General features: G+C 37.9%; 1 protein-coding gene across 2 annotated transcripts; it reads left to right on the forward strand.

Annotated features, from left to right (window-relative positions):
- Window positions 1–1138: 1138 nt before the first annotated feature.
- hook3 (hook microtubule-tethering protein 3) lies at window positions 1139–21950 on the forward strand. Of its 2 annotated transcripts, none has more exons than XM_068334206.1 (24): window positions 1139–1283; window positions 6485–6570; window positions 6739–6811; window positions 7066–7116; window positions 7294–7426; window positions 7572–7639; window positions 7887–7949; window positions 8266–8349; window positions 10878–11041; window positions 11166–11306; window positions 11598–11685; window positions 11878–11991; window positions 12083–12193; window positions 12600–12684; window positions 13057–13126; window positions 14818–14958; window positions 15276–15363; window positions 16179–16213; window positions 16347–16429; window positions 16518–16618; window positions 16725–16829; window positions 17016–17087; window positions 17663–17799; window positions 17947–21950. In XM_068334206.1, the coding sequence occupies exons 1-24, from the start codon at window positions 1227–1229 to the stop codon at window positions 17957–17959; spliced, it is 2163 nt and encodes a 720-aa protein (XP_068190307.1). In that variant the 5' UTR covers window positions 1139–1226; the 3' UTR covers window positions 17960–21950. The 2 variants fall into 2 exon arrangements, with proteins under 2 accessions (XP_068190307.1, XP_068190306.1); XM_068334205.1 differs by having other exon boundaries at window positions 18982–21950.
- The last annotated feature ends 321 nt before the right edge of the window (window positions 21951–22271 follow it).

The following is a 22271-nucleotide window of genomic DNA, read 5'->3' on the forward strand; positions in this document are numbered from 1 at the left end:
GTAAGCATTTCCTGAATTGTCTTAAAAATGCTTTCTTTAGACATGGTAATTCATGCCTTTTTTCTTCTTCTTCTTACTGACTAGCTGAGCCAGCAATGGCTTTAATGTTCATGACAAGTGGAGAGAGGGAGAGAAACTCAGCTAGTCATGCATTCAGTTATTGCTTTAAGCAGTAACACAATAGCTCTTTCTTGGAATTTCTCATTCAAGGTATGACGGTCTCATTCCTTTTCACTACCTTCACTAATCAATGTGTTGTTCAGGTCTTCATCTCTAGAGTATTTGGTCAACTTCAGACCTTTTCAATGAGCTGGATTGTAAATGTGTTGTTCAACTGAGAACAGGTTAGGTGAAAGTCTTGGGGGTAAAAACCTGGGGTAAAAACTAACACTGCTGACAGAATCAGGTTTTTGATGCAATCTGAGTCAGAATTTCTAACAGGTACTTGATCTGAAGTTATAACTGTGGATGTGGAATTTGATATATGTTCAAAGGTTGATGGGCCAAAAAAAATGCCCATGTCTTTCTAAATTCTAGAAGTAGGTTTTCAAATTTGTGAGTTATAATTATGAGGGTCAAGTTACGATGGGACTCTATTGTGTTATGCTATGAGAAGGAAAATTGACCCATTTTAACAAAGGTATGTACAATTATAAGCAACAGGTTAGACAAAAGCAAAGATTAGAGGAATGTCGCTGTGCTAAATTATATCAACTGCTCCAAATACCATTACTGTAAAGCCAGAAGTGTTCCAGTTGGATTTTAACATATTGCACATGTAAATCTTTCACGTAACTACCAGCGCAAAGAGGTCTGTAGGCTCTGCTCCTGAAAGTGGGGGCTTCTTTGTGTCTGCCTAAAAAATTGCATCAATTAAAATTAATTTTTTTTATGCGCCGGTCAAACAAAATCTAAAATTTAGTTGGTAATGGTCCTTTAAAGGTCGCAATATATTGCTTTTAAACCAGGCAGGTGGCTCAATGTAACCCTACAGGAAAATATTTTATTATCCTTATTTAAATCCAAAAAAATGATGGGAATTTTTCTTCACAACCCTATAGACTCCGCCCATCCAGCCCCTCTCCGTCAGACGCCGGACTAGTAAGGCAGCGAACCCGACAGTCTGCCTACGTTTAGAGAGACACCCAGAGAGTGAGAGCTGAGGAGGACCTGAAGCCCACTGTTAACTTCAGGCTCTGTTTGCTATCAGTTTACGTTCATTCAAGATGAGTACACCAGAGTCTTTGGATCGAATGGAACTATGTGAAAGCCTCTTAACATGGGTATGTGATCAAAATTAAAGTTTATGGTTCGTTTTCGTGAACAGACAGTTCTCCGACGCCGGTAAAGCTAGCTAGGATGCTAGGCTAGTGCTAGCGAGTTGAGATGGCAGGGTTAGCGGTAGCAATCTAGAGGAAAATGACACTGGGCCACTGGTTACGTATGCAGGCCAGCTGTTTGGTGCTTTAGCTGCTGATGTGTTGAATGCTAACCGCCTACAGCAAGCCGTCAATTCAGTCCAGGATAGAATTTTGCCTCTAAAATTGTGAGGTCAGGTGTTTAGGTAGCTAAACTTCACCAACGGTCTGTCATGTATAACGGGATCAATCAGTTGATGTTAGCCTCGTCATGGTTTGGTGGACTTTTTGTTCTGTATTGAGGATGATGATAAACCGTTAGAATGTAGTCTGGATTCGTAAGACCTTATTGTTCACAGCGTTGTTTCCGTGACCTTCTCCTCGTTCCCGTCAGAAATATCACATTCATATTATCTATCAGTCAGTTCTTCGATTTTTATGATTGTTGTTACCATTTTTTAATATAGAATAAGATCGTCTATGCTAGGTTCACATGTAACCTATTGGTACATGTTTACATTTTGGTAAAGAACGGTATAGAGGTGTGGTTACATTATTAATTAGAAATCCTGTTTTTGTTTGTTTGTTATTTGTGAGTGTGGCTGTCGGTGTCGTTATGCACCAGTTAATGTAAAACAAATGTTTAAGTCTGCTTGAGGGGAAAAGTGGAAGTAACCATGTGAAAGATTCTAATAAGCTGATCGATGATCACTGTTCACTTTAAACATCCTTAGTGTAATAAGACCAGAGAAGTCAAAAGTAGTTTAGCATTTAGTATTTTAGAACAGTAACAATTATGCTAACTTCATGCACATTTAGGATGCTTCAGGTTGCATTGCTAAACATTATTTTGGATCGATTGGCCTAGTTGTACTGTGATGGCAACTGTTAATAGTTTCTTTTTCATATTTTACTAGTGTCCTAAATGTCAGTGCTGTGATGTGGAAAACAGTTAGAAAAGAGATGGGTATAAATGAGCAATCCTGCTATCTCATGTTTTACCTCACATGGCAGCGACATTTTCATCTAGTGAATCTTCATTGGAAGCATACATTTTGCAAAAGTAATCATTCAGAAACTTACAGCAAAATCATGTGCAGTTGAAGTCATTCTGCATTCTCTATCTGTCAGCTCTTATCAGCTTGTTGCTGATCTTACGTAAAACAGCATTCCTCACATACCTGTTAACTGTGAAGTCACATTTCTCAGACTGTCAGGAAAGAAAATCGCATGAGACATTTCTGGGCAAGTGTGATTTGGTCACTTCAGTAAGAAAACCAAGTTGGTTTGATTATATCAATGCTGTGGAGCATGAAGCTGCTGCTATGCAGTTATCTATCTATTTTATAATTGTTACAGTGACAAATTATTAATAGAGCAGCTATATTAAATAGATCCCCTTATGTTTAATCATTAATAACTGCTTCTACATTTAATGGTTTGTTCATTAACCTACATCATTTTTTTGTTTTTGTAGTCATGGTAGCATATACAGTATGTCATATCAGCCAACTACATGTTAGTTTTGAATTTGCTTTTAGAGCGTTTCTGCAGGTGATCCTTTTTATATCTGGTGATTCATGAATTTGGATATAAAAAACTGGGTTGCCTGTTGAGACGAAAATGACAAAAGACTAAGTTATGATACTGCAGTCACTGAACAAAAGTGCGTTTTTAAATTTTCTACTTAATTGTAGTGCCTATAATATTGTATTGGTTCAAGTGTTCTCACGGTTGCTGCAGCTACATAAGCTTCTGTGTAATTTAATTTACTCTTGTCATCACATGTTCTGGAATGAATTACAGTAGTTCTGTCATGTGTGTCTACTATGTTGGCTGATTAGGACAAACACGAGAGATTAAGTGAACACATGATCATTTAGATCAAACACAGGCAAGATAAGGTAATGTCTTCATCAGCAGAATTTGGGAAGTGCTAACACACAAAACACAATACATCTCAGAAAAATGCTGCAAATACAGAAAAAACTGTTGAGTTCGTTGGTGCTGAACCTAACATAGACTCAGTTGTTCATGCTACAGTTTGTGAATTAACATTTGCAAACATTTTATGCCCAACCTGACAGCTAATAATTCTGTTCACACTGCACTTTGTTTTTTTCATTGTTACATCCTGCGAAGGGGATGTGTGTGTCCGTCCGTCCGTTTGTCCCTCCACTCGTATGTCAACCAAATATCTTCTTAACCGTTGCAGACGGGAAGATGAAACAAAAAGCATGTTACTCGGGCAGCAAAGGGGATGAGAATGAGATGATGACCTTGAGCAAGCTAGGTCAAGGTCAGATTTCAACTTTTGTACACTCAGTAACCGGATAAGATAGAAAGACGAGGGAGAAGGCCATGGATCAAAGCTAGTGCTTTGATCTATGAAAGTAGCTCAGAGCACTAGCTTTGCTCTTTGACCTATGCAATTAGGTCAGGGTAATTTTTTTTAATTCAGGGGTGTCGCAGGAAGTTGCAGTCTGTGACTGTCTTGGTTCTAGTTTTTTCTGGTAAGGGGAAGGCTCACTGTTGAGTTTATTGCAGTTCTTTTCTCTCTGTGGCACAAATGACAGTGCACAGGAGGTGAACTGATAATGTTCCGGCTTCTAGTTCACACTCCTGACCTTGGTCCATGCTAGACTTGAACCAGCCACCCTCCTATGAGTACAAATTTGTCCTCTCTCTCTCTTTTTGATTTAGCTGTAATTTGAGACAAACTTTCCAATACAGTTCTTTATCAGGTCAATATCTCTGAGGGAATATGCCGTTTGTCTTTGAGTTGTAGGTTTGGATTGTCTCTGAAATGCTTACAATCTTTGCATCAAGCTAGATATTCCCAATATAGTTTATTCCACACATGTATTCAGTTGCATATTCCTTTGACAGTTGTCCTTGCTGTAATGTTGTGTGATAGACACAGTTGCAGGACTGTTATCTCACTCATGAATGATAATCCAAAAACTGGAATCAGCACTGGTTGCTTCCATGTTGACATCTACCTCATTGCTGGTATTTGTTATTCTTTTATTTTGCCTGCCCACATTTTTTTCTTTTTAATGTGAGTTTTTTTTTCTGTTTTTTTACCGCCTGTGGGTCTGAGAGGACTAATTTCGTCTATGCTGTATGTTGTGCATATATGATACATGTGCCAATAAAGTTGACTTTGACTTTGAAATCACAGCTGTTATCACTTGTCATTGTTGCGTACTAGTGTGGTATTAAATACTTAATACTATTTTCACATTTGTCCAATTTTGGTATATGTTAATCCTAAATGTTTGTGTGAGCGCCTGTGTAGCCTGTTTTATTCACGTGATAACAGCAGACGGTATGCAGTAACCTGGCAAAACTGGAATACAAGCAAATCTTGTTACATCAAAATCTTAAAATTCCTCAGACAATAAGAATCTTTGTTACCAGATGAATTGGTTTTGTTCACACACATAAGCCCCACTTATACAGCCTATTTAAGATGGGACAGGTGGACCTTTATTCTGCACTAGTCTTCTTTTAGAATGGAGCTTTTTATGTTGTTCAGTCTCTGTAGCAAAGGTACTGAGACAAAACATACATTACATACATACAGAAATGAGAAAGATAGGATGAATGTATGACGTTAGCTAGCTGAAACAAGATGGAGAAATGTACTGAAAATGTTTTTGCACTGTTAGTCCAGTGTTTACAAAATGCTGTTCAATGCAAATAATGACATGAATGTATGGAAATATATTAAACTTTGTAGTGAGCAGTAGTAATGCACATAAACTAAAATATGATGCCAGATTGATCTGATGTTCAAGAACTGCAAATTACAAAAGAAATTCCAACAAAAACTACAACCAAGGCAGACAGAGAACGGCAACATCCTGCGACACTCCTGAATTCAAATATTTTACCCTGACCGACTTTCAAAGATCAAAGCACTAGCCTTGACCTATGGTCTTACTCACACTGGCCTTCTCCCTCTTCTTTCTATCTTATCTGGTTCCTTAGTGTACAAAAGTTGAATTTTGACCTTGACCTAGTTTTCTCAAGGACAAGGTCATCATCTCGTTTTCATCCCCTTTGCCATCCAGGTAATGTGCTTTTTGTTCCTTCTATCTGCAACAGAAGAAGAAGAAGAAGAAGTACACTTTATTTAACAGTTGCGAAGATATTTGGTGGACTAACGGATGGACGAACAGACGAACACTGACAATCACAATACATCACTGCTTTGAAGCGGGATGTAAAAATCATAGCCAAAACAATATTTGTATGTAGTGCAGTTTAATGATGAGATTGTGAAAATAAATAATTCCAATGGGGTCTCATGCTCCACATCAATGTTGAAGGGTTCATGTTTACACTGGTTTAAAGTCAGTCTTTCAAGCTTTTCATTTTAACCTATGATTTGATATCATCTGCCATCTGCTCTTGGCAAATATCTGACTGAGAACTTCAGTGCTGCAATGAAATTATTCATGAGACTGAAGGAATGATGTGCATGAGGGATTTCATCCTTCTTGTAGGAAATCCAACATTCCTGTTCAAAGTTTCCCTCTTTTTTTTGCTGCAGGCTTACAGACCAAAATATATTAATATCAATCTGGATAACATAGACTCCCAAGTGGAATATAAAGGATAGAAAGAGAACAAAGACATGCCAAGTGAGGTCTAAAACATCTGAACAACTGAGCACTGATGACTGAGAAGAGAGAACATTTCTAACGATATGGTTGGATTTACAGTATTTTCCACGCTATAAGGCGCACTGGACTATAAGGTGCTCCTTCAATGAATGGCCTATTTTAAAACCTTTTTTCCATATAAGCATACTGGATTATAAGGTGCACTGTCGGTTTTTTGAGAAAATCAAAGGCTTCTAGGTGCACCTTATAGTGCGGAAAATACTGTACTCTGGTCCTCTGAGTGTTATTGAGGGAAGACACAATCAAAATGCAGTTTTATAGAGGTCTTAGAAGTTATTTGCCCAAAAATATTTTTTCTATATTGCATGATATAGGATATTGCAAGAAACGTAATTGATCGTATTTCTTCCCTTTCACTAAAATACATAATTAAGCATATTGCATGGTTTTGTTCTAAACCCAGCGCTCAAATTTTGTTTGTTTGTTGTTTAGATTCAAACGTTTGGAGTGGAGGCTCCCTGCAAGACAGTAGAGGACTTGACAAGTGGTATCACGATGGCCCAAGCTTTGCAGAAAATGTATGTTTTATTCTTAGGATTTGTTTATGGCGGTATTGATCCGTTTGTCATCTGTTTGGAAAAATAATCACAGTTACATTATTAGTGGTGTGTTTGCAGAAAAAATAATCTTTGTCGTAATGTGAAGCTTTTATAATCCTTATTCTCTGGCCTGTCTGAATTTTATAGAGATGCAGTGTATTTCAATGATGCTTGGATCAATAGAATCAAGCCAGAGGTTGGAGACAACTGGAGGTTAAAGGTTGGTATGACTTATTTTTCCTTTTTAGCTATCAATAGTTTAGGCTTAATGAGGTCAGTCATTTTGTCTTTGTTTTATGTTATAAACATGCATATAGTGCACATTAGTAGTGCATGAATAAGTAATTTAAGCCTTTATCTGTCATTATTTTGCCGTTCCTATTTAAACTTTGATATACCGTGTATTAGTTAGATGGATTGACATTTCGCGTTCTCCTCAGATTTTTTTTTTACAAATTTCTCTCTTTTTTTCAGATCAGCAACTTAAAGAAAATTCTTAAAGGCATCCTTGACTATTATCAAGAGGTAAAAAGAAGAATCTGTATTAATTATTTTGAAATAATGATTTGCTTAGTGACAATAATTAGATGTAAACACTTTCTACCAGTCTTTTCACGTAATATGAACCATTATTGTCCAGTTTTCATCTTTATTAAATTAATTGATTATTCTTACATTGGCATGTATTATGTCCTTGTCTAGGTCCTTGGACAGCACATCAACGACTTCACACTACCAGATGTAAACCTCATTGGAGAACATTCAGATGCAGCAGAACTTGGGAGGATGCTGCAGCTTATACTGGGCTGTGCTGTCCGCTGTGACCACAAGCAGGGTGCGTGTGTGTGTGTGGGGGTGGTGGTGCAGTATTCCATTTGTTATTGGAACACAGCATTCTGTGGTTTCTTATCATGTTAACAGCTGACTCAAACACTGAATTTAACACATACAGTAATTTAGCCTGTTTCTCTGGTTTCTAGAATACATCCAGAGTATCATGGCGATGGAGGAGTCTGTGCAACATGTTGTCATGGCAGCAATCCAAGAGGTGAAGCACAGCGTTATTTAGATCTCTATAAAATTAAATGCAGATAACGATCAATCTAATAATTGCAATAAGATGGTGTTCGTGAGACAGATTTTAAATACCAAAAGGTCTGTAGGGGGAATTGTGGTTCCACATGTGTGGGATCTGCTGTAATCCCATGGGATGGACCAAATGCTTGAGTTATGCAAAACTGTTGGAGTTGTGCAAACTTGATATTCTCTAACTATTCATATTCCTGTTTTTGCAGTTGATGAGTAAAGAGTCTCCAGTGACGGGAGGAAATGACTCATATGAAGATCTAGACAGACAGGTATGGTGGCCTTGTAGCAACTCCCTTGTGGAGCGGCCCAACGAGCAACTTGTAAGGGGACGGTGTCTTGCTCAAGGGTACCTTGACAATCCTCAGGAGTTTACAATCCAAACTTTTCTGTCCACGTGGGCCTTGAACCAGCCATCCTCCGGTCACAGCCCAAGACCCAGAGGACTAAGCTACTATTGCTCATCATCACACGTTCTTTTGTAAAGATATAATACGTTTCATTAGTCTCATCTAAACGGAGTAAATATCATTTTGAGGTGGGATCAGGTCTACACTGTGCTTATTTGTCGTTTCCTTCTGTTTTCAGCTCAAGAAGACAGCAGAGGAGCTGAATGATGCTTTAGCAACCAAGGATGAGATCTCCCAGAGGTGTCGTGAGCTCGACATGCAGGTAGGGTTTATATAGTCACAATGGCCATGTTAGATGCTGTTAAACATTTAGTGTCATACATCATGAGAGACTTCTGTTCCAGCCATGAATCTGAATGACCTCGCTTAAAACGTTCAATAACACCATTAGGTTTGTTAGATCATACTTCTGAAGGGGATAAGTGAAAACATTTATTTAGCAGTAATGTAGGAAATAGACAATTACATTTTATACATACTATATATACACTGTATGTTTATCATACAATTTAATTCCATAACAATTCAGTGATATCCACTTAAACACTCATGAACGAAAGCTGAATATTTTGATGTTTGAAGCTAACTATCGGACAAGTTAACAGAGAAACTACTGTAAAAATGAACAGTATTCATGGCAGAGGCTGGCGTGTCGGACTCTTGATTGAAGAAGCGCGTCAACACGTGAGTCAGTCACGAACGGTAGAAACCTAAACTTGAAGCGATGGCTTAGCCTCTGCAAGTGTTGTTTAACTACCCTAAAATGTTTTATTCCTATTTTTGCTGCTCTACTGTTTTAACCTCATACTTTAATAGCCATCTTTTGGTTACACTTTCAAAGAAACTTTCTTTTGGGCATAATTACACTTCATTATAAGCACATTACACACTTCATGGTAGCAAACCAGCCGATACATGTGGATCTTTCTAATGTTTACTCATTTCCTTCTCAATTTTGTCTTAGTTTTTTCTCCTCAACAGAAAAAACTGTTTAAAAAGGTAGACCACCTTATAGCAAAATATAAGTTAATCATGCTGGGTGTTTTTCTTTAACAGTCTCTCTCTAATGAAGGTTGTTGCAGAAAAATGTTTCTGTAATGTTAATGGTGACCTGCTCTCCTGCTGTGTGTCCTCTTATTTCCTGCCAATTTCTTTACTGTGTGGCTTGTTTTAAAGGCCCTTCATCTCCAAGAGGAGCGTGATAGACTGAGGTTAGACTTAAATGAGCTAGAAGAGAGGGTAATTCCAAACTTTACTTTCTTTCTGTGTTTTTTCCCCATCTATGGTGTGTGGTGTGTCTAAAGGCCCTGGATTTATTTTCACTCTGCTTGCACCAGCATCCCCCCGGAATCCAGTTTCCCCTTCTCCTTATTATATGTGCATGTGTGTCTACACATTTTTGCACAGTTGTTTGCATATAATGTGTATACATGTGGTCCTCTTGGGACACACCATGACTGCAGTTTTGTCTGGGTGTGTCAGTGGTTGCACCTTCACTTGCGTCTTTCTGATTAGCGGTTTTCCAGTAAAATAGCAATCGACCGTGAGAGGAGACATTTGTGTTTTTGAACCAAGGAGGAAAATTACCTTGATTGTTTTGCAATCTATAAATTATACATATCTGTTGCCATTACCGTTGAGCCTTTTTTCTTTTTACCATTACTGTAACATAAAAATCGTTTTCAAAAATGGGATTCTAGTAAACACACAATCAGCAGCACCACTGTGAGTTAACACCTCTGGCCATTTAGAAGCATTGTTTTAGAATGCCCTATTTTGGTGTAGAATATGAAACAGGCTCCCTTCTGTTTGAGCTTTTCTCATGTCTTTAATATGATGGAAGAGAATGTTCACACTGGAGCAAGTATTTGACACTTCAACACGACAGTGTTAATGATGTTTAGATGGCACTCATTTAACACATGAGGGTATTAAAAAGCCTTTGATGAAAAGCAGCTATTGATGTGAGTTTTCAGTGTAGATGCCCATGATGCTAGAATAGGAAAACAAATAAAACAAAATACAATACGTGCTGCCCTGGTGTTTCACTTCTTTTTGCAACAAAGTTCTCTGCTGTGTTTCACTATTTCTATTTAGTTTTGCAAATGTCACTTTGGCCTGTTCTGTCTAATAGAGTTTACTTTCCCAATAACTAGCAATAGCCTGGTTACACTTATTTTGAATTGCCAATAATTTCAGAAAAACTTTATAGACCTGATTCTGGCAAATTAATTAATAAACTGGGCTAAGAAATTCTGGTATTTTTTAATGTATTTACACATAAAACTTTGTTCGTTGATATTGAAGGGTGTTTATTTTGTCTTAAGGAATTTGGTAAGTAATATCAAGACACACTGAAATCAGCTTCTGCTTTGCTGTGTTTGATACCCTGCCTATGACATTGAGGAGGCAACATCAAACGACATGTAGCTCTTTGCTATGTTAAAGTTTGCTGGTTTGCCTTGTTGACATGTGCTTGGTGTGTTCCTGCTTTGTTGCTACAAACAGTACTGCAGTGAATAATTCCATTGATGAAACGATGTAAAGAAAACATAATTGTTCATTTAAGTGGCCTATGTCATTTTAGTTATCTGTCTACTACTCTTTCTAATTTGTTTTTATTTTGTTTGCTTCTCTCCTCTTTTGACATACTTTTCATCCCTCTCTACATATATGCCTTTTTGTCTTTCATTCATCTTTTATCTCCTATTTTATATTTCCTCCCATAAAAAATTGTCTTCTCCTCCCTCCATCACCTGTCCCCACTTTTTGGTACTATCTCTCGCACAGGTGGCAGCCTTACAAGAGGAGAAAAGCAGTTTATTAGCAGAAAACCAGGTCCTGATGGAGAGGCTCAACCAGTCTGACTCCATAGAGGATATAAATAGCCCTGCTGGACGTAGACACCTCCAGTTACAGACACAATTAGAGCAACTACAGGAAGAAACTTTCAGGTGTGAAGCTTTTAGCATGATAAAAGTAAAAATATCTTGTCAAAAGCAAGACTTCATTTGACCAATGATGATGTCAAAACATTTTCAGATGTGAAAACTGATATAGTGGCATATATTTTCTTAGGTTGGAGGCTGCAAAGGATGACTACCGAATCCGATGTGAAGAGCTTGAAAAAGAACTCCTTGATGTCAAGTCACAGAATGAAGAGCTTGTATCCCTTGCTGACGAAGCCCAGTCTCTCAAAGATGAGATGGATGTCCTCAGGTGAATTAAGGAGACATAATATTACCCTAAAATGTATCAAATAATAAGTACATCTGTTTTCACAGTGTGTGAAATACATACAAATTGCATCATAGTTAAGATTATAAATTTTTTGAAAAGAAATTAATTTTATTCCAAAGACCTGTTGAGAAGCAAATAGGTCAGAAAAACAAAGGATCCTATCCTACTGTTTCAGACTTGTTTTTTTATCCAAATAGTCTTTTTGAATCTTCCCTGTCTTTTTATTTTTGGGTGAAACATGAAGTGAACCTTTTGGGGTTTTTTTCCCAGACATTCATCAGACCGAGTTTCAAAGCTAGAAGGAACAGTGGAGCACTACAAGAAGAAACTGGAGGATATGGGTCTTCTCAGGAGACAGGTAGGCAGGCATACACAACAGATTCCTGTAGCAAACACCATTAAGTTGCTAATCAACACTGGTTATAATGTCCGCCTTTGCTCATGAAATGACAATATTTGGACACACAAAGTGTTTCTCAACTTTTACCTTGTGGTGTATGTCCAAGTATAAGAGGGTAATTAAGTTTACATTTGCAATTATATTTTCCAGAATAAGCTCATGGAGGAGAAGAACACCGTGTTAGTGCAGACTAACATGGGTTTGGAAGAAGAGCTACGAAAGGCAAATGCTGCTAAGGGCCAGCTGGAGACGTACAAAAGACAGGTGAACAGTCAACTCATTCAGTAATCGTGATCCTGGCCTGTATGTCCTACCACGTATAACTGTTCTCATTAACTGTCCTTTGTCTGCACAGGTGGTTGAACTTCAGAACAGACTATCAGAAGAGTCGAAAAAGGCTGACAAGATGGAATTTGAGTACAAACGTGTGAAAGAGAAAGTAGACGCTCTGCAAAAAGAAAAAGATGTATGCACAGTTAAATTTATTAATACTGTGTTTTATAAAAACTGATTCCTGATAAAAGAATGACCCAATAATATCATTATCAATGTAACTCAGCATTCATTCTCAGTTCCGTTTGAGATTGAGGGAGAGGGTCATGTTGGGTTTCTCTGTTAAAGAGCTTTGAAATGTCTGCTGATGTGATTAAGCGCTACACAAATAAAGGTTGATTGATTTATTGAGATGTAATTAAACCAGAGGAGTAACTTATTTATTTAGCATTTGGTTCAGAGACATAACTAGAGCAGCAGTTAACCCTGCTTGATTAGCATATGGCATGTGGAGACTTCCATGCAGTATTTTTCTCTGTTGAAGTTATTCCCTACTTATACTGAAGTTCATCACATATCTCCCCCTTCTCCCCCTAAAGCGCATGCGGACAGAAAGAGACTCACTGAAGGAGACGATTGAGGAGCTACATTGCGTCCAAGCCCAGGAGGGGCAGCTTACATCAGGTAAAATGACATAAAGAAATGTCATGAGTAGCCTTGCTTTGCATTTTCCCTCCTGCAAGTAGAGATATTTATGTCAGTGGGAGAAGCTCTCATCTGCCTATTTGTTTATAGACATCTTTTGTCTCGGTGGGGCTAATAAAACAACTGAAGACTTTTCTTAAGAAACTTAACACATCAAAACATGCAAGCGTGGTGCCTTTACTATTCCACGACTTATAGCATTATATTTTAGTTTATGGGAACAATATGCAGCGACAAGGTCAGATATACTATTACTTGATGGCTTTCATTCTCTTCGCAAAATACAGACTTTCTTGATCCAGTCTACATGACTGGATTTACCTTGAACCCCATGCTCTCTCTTCGCTTCAGGGTTGCTGCCATTTGTGAACAATGACAGATCCGATTCGCTGGCTGCAGAGATCACCACACCGGAAATAAGGTATGACGTTTTCTTCATTTTAATTATTTTTGTTATTCAGTGTATTACACAAGAGAAATCCTTGAATAAAGTTGTTGGTGGGTTACAAATATCAGAACATCTAATCTCTCTCTCTCTCTCTCTCTCTCTCTCTCTCTCTCTCTCTCTCTCTCTCTCTCTCTCTCTCTCTCTCTCTCTCTCTCTCTCTCTCATATAAAAGTTATAACACTATAATAATTTGGGAAGAAAGTTTGATTCTCTGCTGATGTCATGGTGCTGTTTCTAGCCTGCTCTTCTTGCTCTGTCTGCTGTATTAACTCAGATGAGTTTGGCATAGGACGAGCTGTCTCTACACTCAGTTATGCAATAACCCTGAGTTACATCAGCCAGACTGTTGATCTCCAAGGGGGCTGGGTTTTCTCCTTGCAGCCTTGCAAGCCTTGCGAGCCCTGACAAAATGTGAATCTACCTTGAAAACCTAATCCTGTCAGTAAACCCACCACAGGTTATTTATTGTCCAGACATAGTTTTACAAAAAGTTGTTGTGCCTTGAGGTGACGTCCTGCAAGCTTCTGTGAATGGTAGGAAGATGTTTCCATAGCAATGTTTCCTGAGAGATATTTAAAGACAAGAGCTTTGTGTGAAATTAAAAATTTGCTAACTGGGTTTGTTTTTGGGTTGTTATTTTTTTATTACTTGGTTTTAAAGAGGTGGAAAATGTGAGTAGAAATCAGGTATCCTCCAAACAAAAATGTCCATGATGATGTACTCGTGTTGGAAGCTCCTCTGTTTTTCTCCACCTTCCCTGGCCCAAAATTTGCCTTCCTGCAGCTGAGCTGTGAGTTCATCTGGAAACATTTTGTAAGCTTCCCTATTGGAAGGGAATCAGCAGCCACACCCTGAAAAAACACAGCCCTGAGACAAACTGTGCTCAAACGGATCACACAACACTCGCCATCTCATCTGTCAAAAGGATTGAGGGGCGGAAAACTTTCATGACAGTGGCATCCAGGCACAAAGTCTGAATTATTACATACTCTTAATGGTAAATAACATACAGAAAACTATTTTGGAAAGTAAAGTGGAAGTACGAATCCTTAAAAATATCCTGTTCTCACCTTTGCAATGCACACACCGCTCTTGTTTTTCTAGTTTTTGTTCTTACTTTATGATACAGAGTATACATTGCTATAGAGAGGAAGATGGGATCACAGTGAATACCATTACATTACATTAGTATACTATTTTTCACTGTTGTAAATACTATAATCATTGATCTCATCCCCTGAATAAACTGCTGAGAGGAATAAACAAGTAACTGAATCAAACTATTCAAACTACATGAAAACTTATGTTGTATGAAAACACAGTTCATTATCATGAAGAAGCAGCCAGTCTGTCAAGGGAACAATGCAAGATGCAAGATGTGCAACCCTGAATTCATTGAATGTTGACCTACATTGTTGTGGACTTACATTTATTATGAAGACATTCATTGTTATATTACGTACCTGTAACCAGAATGCATCTGTGCCATTTGGGAATACTAAACCGTATTATACTGGTAATCCATAATAATATGAGTGAATAATATATTGAGGTTCTGTTAGTGATCCATGGTGCTTTTCTTTACAGGTGCACAACAGCCAGTGCTGATAATTTCTATTAAGTGTGATCATAACTGAACTCGTGTTTCTAACATGTTCTTACAGAGAACATTTGATTCGTCTTCAACACGAAAACAAAATGTTGAAGCTGGCACAAGAGGGATCTGACAATGAAAAGATTGCGTTACTGCAGAGTCTACTGGAGGATGCCAACAGGAGGAAGAATGAACTGGAGACAGAGAACAGGTCAGCAAAGGGCCCAGTCCCATGCACCCCATACAATTATCTGCCACTTACATTTGCTGTTTGGCATGTTCATGCAGTTTTGAAAATTGCATTTTGAAGCTGATCAGATTGTGTTCCACTGTGTCAGAATGTGGATTGTTCCATAATTTATTTCCCCACAAAGATTTTCTTGTCTATACTGGAATTACTGGAATTTTATCCAATGACCTTTAAGCCAGAATCCTTCCTCTGTGATGTCTTAACTATTTGCAGTTTGCAGTTTGTTTTTTGTCATGGCTGTAATCTTGTCAAACTGGTCTTTTTCATTTTTTGTTAAGGCTAATCAATCAACGCCTGATGGAGGAACAGAGTCAGGTAGAAGAGCTACAAAAGTCTCTCCAAGAAGAGGGTTCCAAAGCAGATGATGTAAGTTGTGAATTGTTTGCTGAAATATAAGAGCTCCATTGAAGCTGGAAAGTTGGCACCTACCACAGAGTCGTCAAATTCCCATCATCCCACATGTAGACAAAATGATCCTTATATATATGACTGCAGTGCACCTCTGCAGAAGGCTAAAGGTTTTGATATTTTATTTCAGATAACTTGTTTAGGTGAAAACCAGAATCTGCAAGGATTTTACTTATTGTGTGAGAAGGAGCTGACTTGCGTGTGAAATGCTTTTCATGACCTACTATGAACCTTCACAACATGATTAACCCCAAAATTAAATTATTAATTACTCCTGTAGGTCTATTGATTTTGATTACATCATCAAAGTGACCTTTTTCTTAATCTTGTCACTGAAGCAAGACAGAACATCTTGATTTCACTAATGCCCATATTTTTTTAAAAATGGAGATGTGGATAAAAAGTGGGTATAAGTTAAGTGTCAGGCGCAAAGATGGGAAGGACAGGTTCTGCGTCTATGATTCCTGCCAATAAGTAATATACCTATTATTTTCAAGTACACTTCCATGAATGGACTATATGGATTGTGATTTTAGGTTCTGTTTACACTGAGTTGTTACATGCAGGTAGGGGTTAAATCTTTTTTTAGCTATGCTCCAGGACATTTTGCTCTCAGAAATTTGACCCACAGACATCCTCTATATCTGCCTTTTTCCTTCCAGCAGAAACCCAACCCTCCTCATTCCTTAATGTTATTTGATATGTTTAACAGGATTCTAAAAAGCATACAAATGAATTGTGACACATGCTAAAGTATCAATTTTCTTTTTCAGTCCTCTATTCTGAAGAAGAAATATGAGGAGCACATGTAAGTTGTTTTCTTACAAATCCAGAAATTTGTTTTCTGGGTCAGATTACATAAAGCTTGTTTTAAAAAGATTTTAGATGGCCTAAAAATATCTAACCTTTTTTGTAATGTTTCCACTTTCTACATTTTTCAGGGAGAAATTGAGAGAGTTGAACAACGACCTGCTGAAGAAAAATTCCTTCATTGATGAAATAGAGCCTAAATATAATGCCTGCTGTGAGTTTGGAGCCTTATTAATTTCTAATGTTCACTGTCTACCCTCTATCCTCTCGAACTGACAAAACAATATATTGTGTTCTGTCAGCCCAACGGGTGGATGAGTTAGAAGACGCCTTGAAGAAAAAAGATGAAGATATGAAGCAGATGGAGGAGAGATACAAGAAATACCTGGAGAAAGCCAAGAGTGTGAGTTCATTAATCGTACTAACACAATCTTTTTCTCTGATGAGAAATATTCTCTGTAGGAGGGATCAACAAAAAATGATGATGCAATATGAATTTATGTGTTCAGGTTATCCGGACCCTGGACCCCAAGCAGAACCAGGGTTCAGGTCCAGAGGTCCAGGCACTGAAGAACCAGCTGCAGGAGAAGGAGAGGATGTTGCACTCACTGGAGGTAATCAAGAGGTCGATTGTCTGCTAGAGAATATAGGGGCAGTTTTTAACAGTGGGTGTTCCAGACATCATATGGATAATTATACTGGCTGCAAAATGAAGGGTGCTAAAATAATATTTGGACATATAACATATTCCAGTTTAAAGTGCCCTGGTGTTGATTTCTTTCTGTTTTCTCTCTAAACAGAAAGAGATGGACAAGACAAAAGGTCAGAGAGATTACGAGGAGAAGCTGATTGTGTCCGCCTGGTACAATATGGTAAGAGTCGCAAATTACTGAACAATCAGTCACTTTTGAACAGTGCTTATTTTTCCTCATATTTATAGCTGAGATTTTAGCTCTTGAGAATTACAAGTACACATTTATGCATAAAGGTCAAAGTAGTATGGAGCTTAAATTCTAAAAGTGAGTGAAAATCCAACTTTTCTTAAAATTATTAATTATTCAGAAAATAATCAGCGTTTCCTTGTCACTTTATTGAAAGGTTATTTATGTATACAAATACACACACGCACACACACACACACACACACACACACACACACACACACACACACACACACACACACACACACACACACACACACACACACCAGAAGAAAGCCACCAGAGGGAGCCATTTGCTTTTGTTTGTGCTTAACATTAATTTTTGAGTGACAATTCTTTTACTTGTTTGATCATAGTTATTGCTGACATGGGTTTTTTAAATTGACTTTAGTTAACTTCTATGTACATCAATGTTTATGAATTAAAAGTAGCTGATTCTCTTTTTCTTGCTGATTTAGGGGAAATGAACTTTAAAAACAAGTAAGATTAATTTTTTCTTTTTCTAGGGCATGTCTCTACAGAAGAAGGCGGCTGAAGATAGGCTAGCTAACACCGGCTCTAGTCAGTCCTTCCTGGCACGACAGAGACAAGCCACCAGCACACGGCGCACCTATCCAGGCCACGTTCAGCCCGCTACCGCAAGGTAGATGGCAGCAGGGCGGAGAAATCCTGCAACAAACTACCTTAACAAAACCCTTGTACTAATAGTCACTGAACATTCATTTCTGATGGATGTTCTTGTTTCCCTGCATTCTGCCTATTGACTTTGTGTTCTTTTCTTTTTGATCAGATCCATGAGGTAGAGATGCCAGACAAGGCTGCCCAAACCTTTCACCATTTTTTTTCCCTTACTATGCACATTTTACCCTGATTTCATGCCATGCCAAGCTTTTATCTTTTTTTTTTTTTACTCGCCAACATATTTGATAGAGTTTGCTTAATTGCCCCAAACACCTTGCTGAACCTGAACACTGTGGCAAATGAGGGTCAGGCAGGTAACTTGGACTTCAAGGAATCTTCAGATTGTTGCCATTCTTGTTTGGCAGAAACACTCCTCTTACTTATGCAGTATTCATGCACCTCAGATAGCACCTGAGGTTCTTATTTTTTGACTGTATTTGTCAAATTTTCAGTTTTACATATGACAGAGTTTGGACTGTCATTTAAAATTTATTTGATCAATTTTCAGCGACTAATACAGAAACATAGGAGGATGTATAATCATCATATGATCATGTTCCTTTTCTTGATAAGTGAACATACTCCATGATTTGGGAAAACCACATTCACATGGTTTACAATCACCAGCATTTACCAAGTTATCTCAGATGTAGTGTTTAATTTCAAAGATGTAAATGTGTGTACCACAGTATTGGGTCGCCGTAGTTGCAGCACTATAGATTTCGCTCTACTCCACAGGATTATATGTAAGGAAGAAAACCCTGGTTGTGTGGTATCTGCTGAATTTTATGGCCTAGGATTTGTAGATCAGTCTTAATGTCGATGAAGAGTTTGTTCATTGTGGTTCTTAATCAACAGACTTAATGTGAATCAATAACCATATTTGTTTGTTGTAATACTAAATACAGTAATGCCACTTAAAATCGGAATCCTTAATACTTGTTGCAGCTCTTTAACCCATTTTCCTCTCCCAATCTCTTTGCATTGACCTTGTTTTTAAAGCGCAACATGACTGATCTCTCACTAACATGATGGAGGAAGCCTTCAGAGTAACCCTGTTCACTTGCTGAGTACATGTACACTTTAATATCATGCTGACGGGCTCCACCGTCTCACGATTATCTCTCTCTCTCCTCCCCAACAGTAATGTCACTGCATGACTGTCACACCAGTGAGATGGCCAGGCCTGATGTGGCCCAGTCTGTCTTTGGCATATGCTTGGCCAGCCTGAGGCATACGATGCATGAACTACCTGCCTGCCTACTGCATGCATGACTTTGCATTGGCTCAAGCCTGTGAATAACACAGCAGGGACGGCATCATGAGCACTAACAGCCCTCTGCAGTTTGTAGAGTTGTGACTTCCAGACTGTGGTCGGACAGCTTTGGAGAAAGCAAACCCTCACCCTCCCGCTCCCAGTTAAACTCCTTTCCACCTTTCCATCTTGCTATTTTCTCCTCCCTCTTGTTACTCTTCATCGACATGCCTGCCTATGTTTCTACATCACATCAAGTCTGTTACAACTGAACCTGTTACAAACAGAACAGGAAGCCAGAAGTTTGGATTATCTTTCAGTTAAGCCCTGCTTAAAGACTTTGCTGCAGTACAAGCATGTAACATTTTCAGGATACCTCAGTAATATTCATAAATCTGTTACATCATTGGAGGAGTGTTGGTGGCAGTGTGGAAGAAATATTTGAGAAGCGTAACCCGTAAATCAGTCTGCAGAACTAAAATGAGTGTAAACCCTGTGGACTTTTAAGTGTTGATCTCTGCCCAGCCTCTTACAAACATGTTGCTAGATGGCCTCTTTAGAAGCGGTTTTACCTCAAGGATTAATGAGGACAACAAGGCGCAGACTACAGAAGAGCTTAAGGGGCATTACTGCATCGCCTCGTTTACGTTTGCAGTTGGAGCATAGGATGGTGAATAACTTTTATTTTAAAGGAATATTGTTACAGATGGGATTTTATATAGGATCATAGGATGGAGGCCCCCATTAAGCCTATGTGCAGTTTTTCTTCATATAAAATTTAGTTAATTTAGTTCGTCAATGAAATGCCTGTTTGTATGGTGTCCCTGATGTCGACTTTGCCGTTATTTGTCATAGTAGCAAATAACATGATCAAAAAGACTATTTGAATGTCTGCCTCAAAAAGCAGAAGTGAGGACTTGAACTGTTAATTAGCTTTTGTAGGCTAATGGACTGTTTATTTGGTTGGATTGAACGAGATTTTAAAAAAGAAGAAAAGGAAACTTAAAAAGGATCTTGTCAATCACAGATCAATACCTTCCAAATTGTCCACACCAGCCAGTTCAATTCTGTTTCGGCATAAATCCATGGAGGAAGTTGACTGCTCAAAAATGCAGTTTAAACTTTTCAATGTTGGTGCTTATTAAAGTTTTGTTAAAAAAAAAACAACTGGTGAGAAAGGTTGAGAGAAACACCTGGACCTGAGCACATGTTCATTTCGCAGCTATAAGTGCCTTCATTTAGACATGACAGTTTCAAAAAAATTGTCTGCTCTCATTAATTAATGACGTAAGTTATAGTTTCAGTATTTTATTGAAAAATTTTAAAATGAGATGAGGTTTAATCTTATGCATATACATTTATTGACAATGAATGTGTATTGTAAAGACTAATTAAGGCTTAATGAGGGCTTCTGTTTTTTTGTTTTTTTACTTGATTCACATTTTAAAGGTATATAATGTAACTTTTGTTTATTCCATGCCATTCATTCTTATCTCAATGGCTTATTTATTCTTTTGCGACTTGTACAGCAGTGTTTCGTTTTTTCCCCCCATTAATAGTATTCTATCGCCACTGACAATATTACTATTGATGTGAGGTTTCCTTTTACAACATCAGATTATTAGTTTATTATGCTGCAAATGAGGAAGTGGGGTCAAACAGTGTTGAGTTTGTCTTGATCTAATAAAAATGACACAGAGCTTATTGTATAAACCATGCAACTCCAGTGCAAGGTGTTAAAAACAAAGTAATTTACCTCCTGTCGTTTCTGAAAGACAATTTTCTTCTCTGAAATATCAGTCCAAAGTAAGTTGTTCAGAAACTGTTATGTCATTAAAAAAAGCACATTTTACACTTTTTCACAGTTTTTACCGTTTTAGTGGTGGCAACAAAGATGTGTTGTTTTGTGGGAAAAAGCTCAGCAAATCAGATATTATAATTTGGCCATCATTTAAATGTTTCCCACGATTAAGTGGGGAAAATTGCCACAAAAAAAAAATTACAGAATTTATTCAGTATTAACTATTTAGCCGTCCATCACCTTTAGTCATTGTTTTAATAAGAAAACTGCATGCAATGGAACATTTCCACGTCCACATCATGGTTGACAGGTTTTAATTTATATCAGGGAAACGTTTTTGATATGACAAGTCATCATCATTACTATTAGATTACTGTACTAATATTATTTTGTTCCCTGTTATCCTCCATCATGCCAGCCACTGTATTTTGTTACATATAGCTCTGTGTATATACTTCATGTTACTGCCAAGAAGTGACGGTATTGGGGGAAAGTTACCAAGATAATTACAGTAATGTCATCAGGAACTGATTTCAGATGCCAGCCAGACAGCACAGACAGACATTTAAATGTATTATTCAAACTATAACACCAAATCTTCATATTTTTGAACAATTTACTGAATGAGTATTGTAGTGTTATGACATGCCTGAGCTAACATGAGTACTCATTGTAGTGTCTGCCAATTTGGGCCAGTGACTGTATTTGAAAAGATGAAACACTCATGGAGCTATTAACAGGTCAGAGAAAAATTTCCAGTGTTTGCCGTATTTTTTTCCACTCGCAGGCAAACCTTTCTTCACACATTGAAGTAGCAAACACCCTTTCATTTGCCAAGTTTTATATTGCTTGTATAAAAATACACTATGTACATATTTGATGTGACAGTGGTCGATGAGTGTCTGGTCATTTTAAGAATGAAAATGAAACTCATGACTAGTTAGATGAATTCTTTATTGGCTCAGCATCTGTCCAATGACGACCTATTGTTGGAAATGTGCTTCCCTCATTGCAAAACTTGGAAATGATTGTTTAAATAAAGCTTGTATAAAACTGGGCTTGTATCTTTTATTGACCAACAAATGCACATTTTCCACTCATTGTTATGAGTCATGATGAATTCTGATTCAGGTATGCTCTGTAATGAACAGATGCTTTGCATGCACAAACAGCCCCACCCAAGAAAATAAGCCCCGATTGGCCTTGGGGCTGTGGACATAGGACTTTCCCTGTGTCAGTGTCGCAACCTTCAACCTTGAAAGCTTTTTCAAATCTCAGGCTCTGGGGGCTTCTTCCTGACATTTCAGAGGACTAGGGTAAATAAAAAAGGAGGATGTAAAAGGACTATTTTGCAGATAACAATAAATTTTCTCTGATG

The sequence above is a fragment of the Antennarius striatus genome, chromosome 15 (assembly GCF_040054535.1).
Source record: "Antennarius striatus isolate MH-2024 chromosome 15, ASM4005453v1, whole genome shotgun sequence".
In the NCBI taxonomy this organism is placed as follows: Eukaryota; Metazoa; Chordata; class Actinopteri; order Lophiiformes; family Antennariidae; genus Antennarius; species Antennarius striatus.

What these genes read in the sequence shown, in the direction of transcription:
- hook3 (XM_068334205.1), top strand. Translation starts at nt 1,227, where the DNA reads ATGAGTACACCAGAGTCTTTGGATCGAATGGAACTATGTGAAAGCCTC. An exon ending in GCCCAAGCTTTGCAGAAAAT is followed by an intron (nt 6,571 to 6,738) that starts GTATGTTTTATT and finishes TGAATTTTATAG; the next exon opens with AGATGCAGTGTATTTCAATG. An exon ending in ATGAAGATCTAGACAGACAG is followed by an intron (nt 7,950 to 8,265) that starts GTATGGTGGCCT and finishes TTCTGTTTTCAG; the next exon opens with CTCAAGAAGACAGCAGAGGA.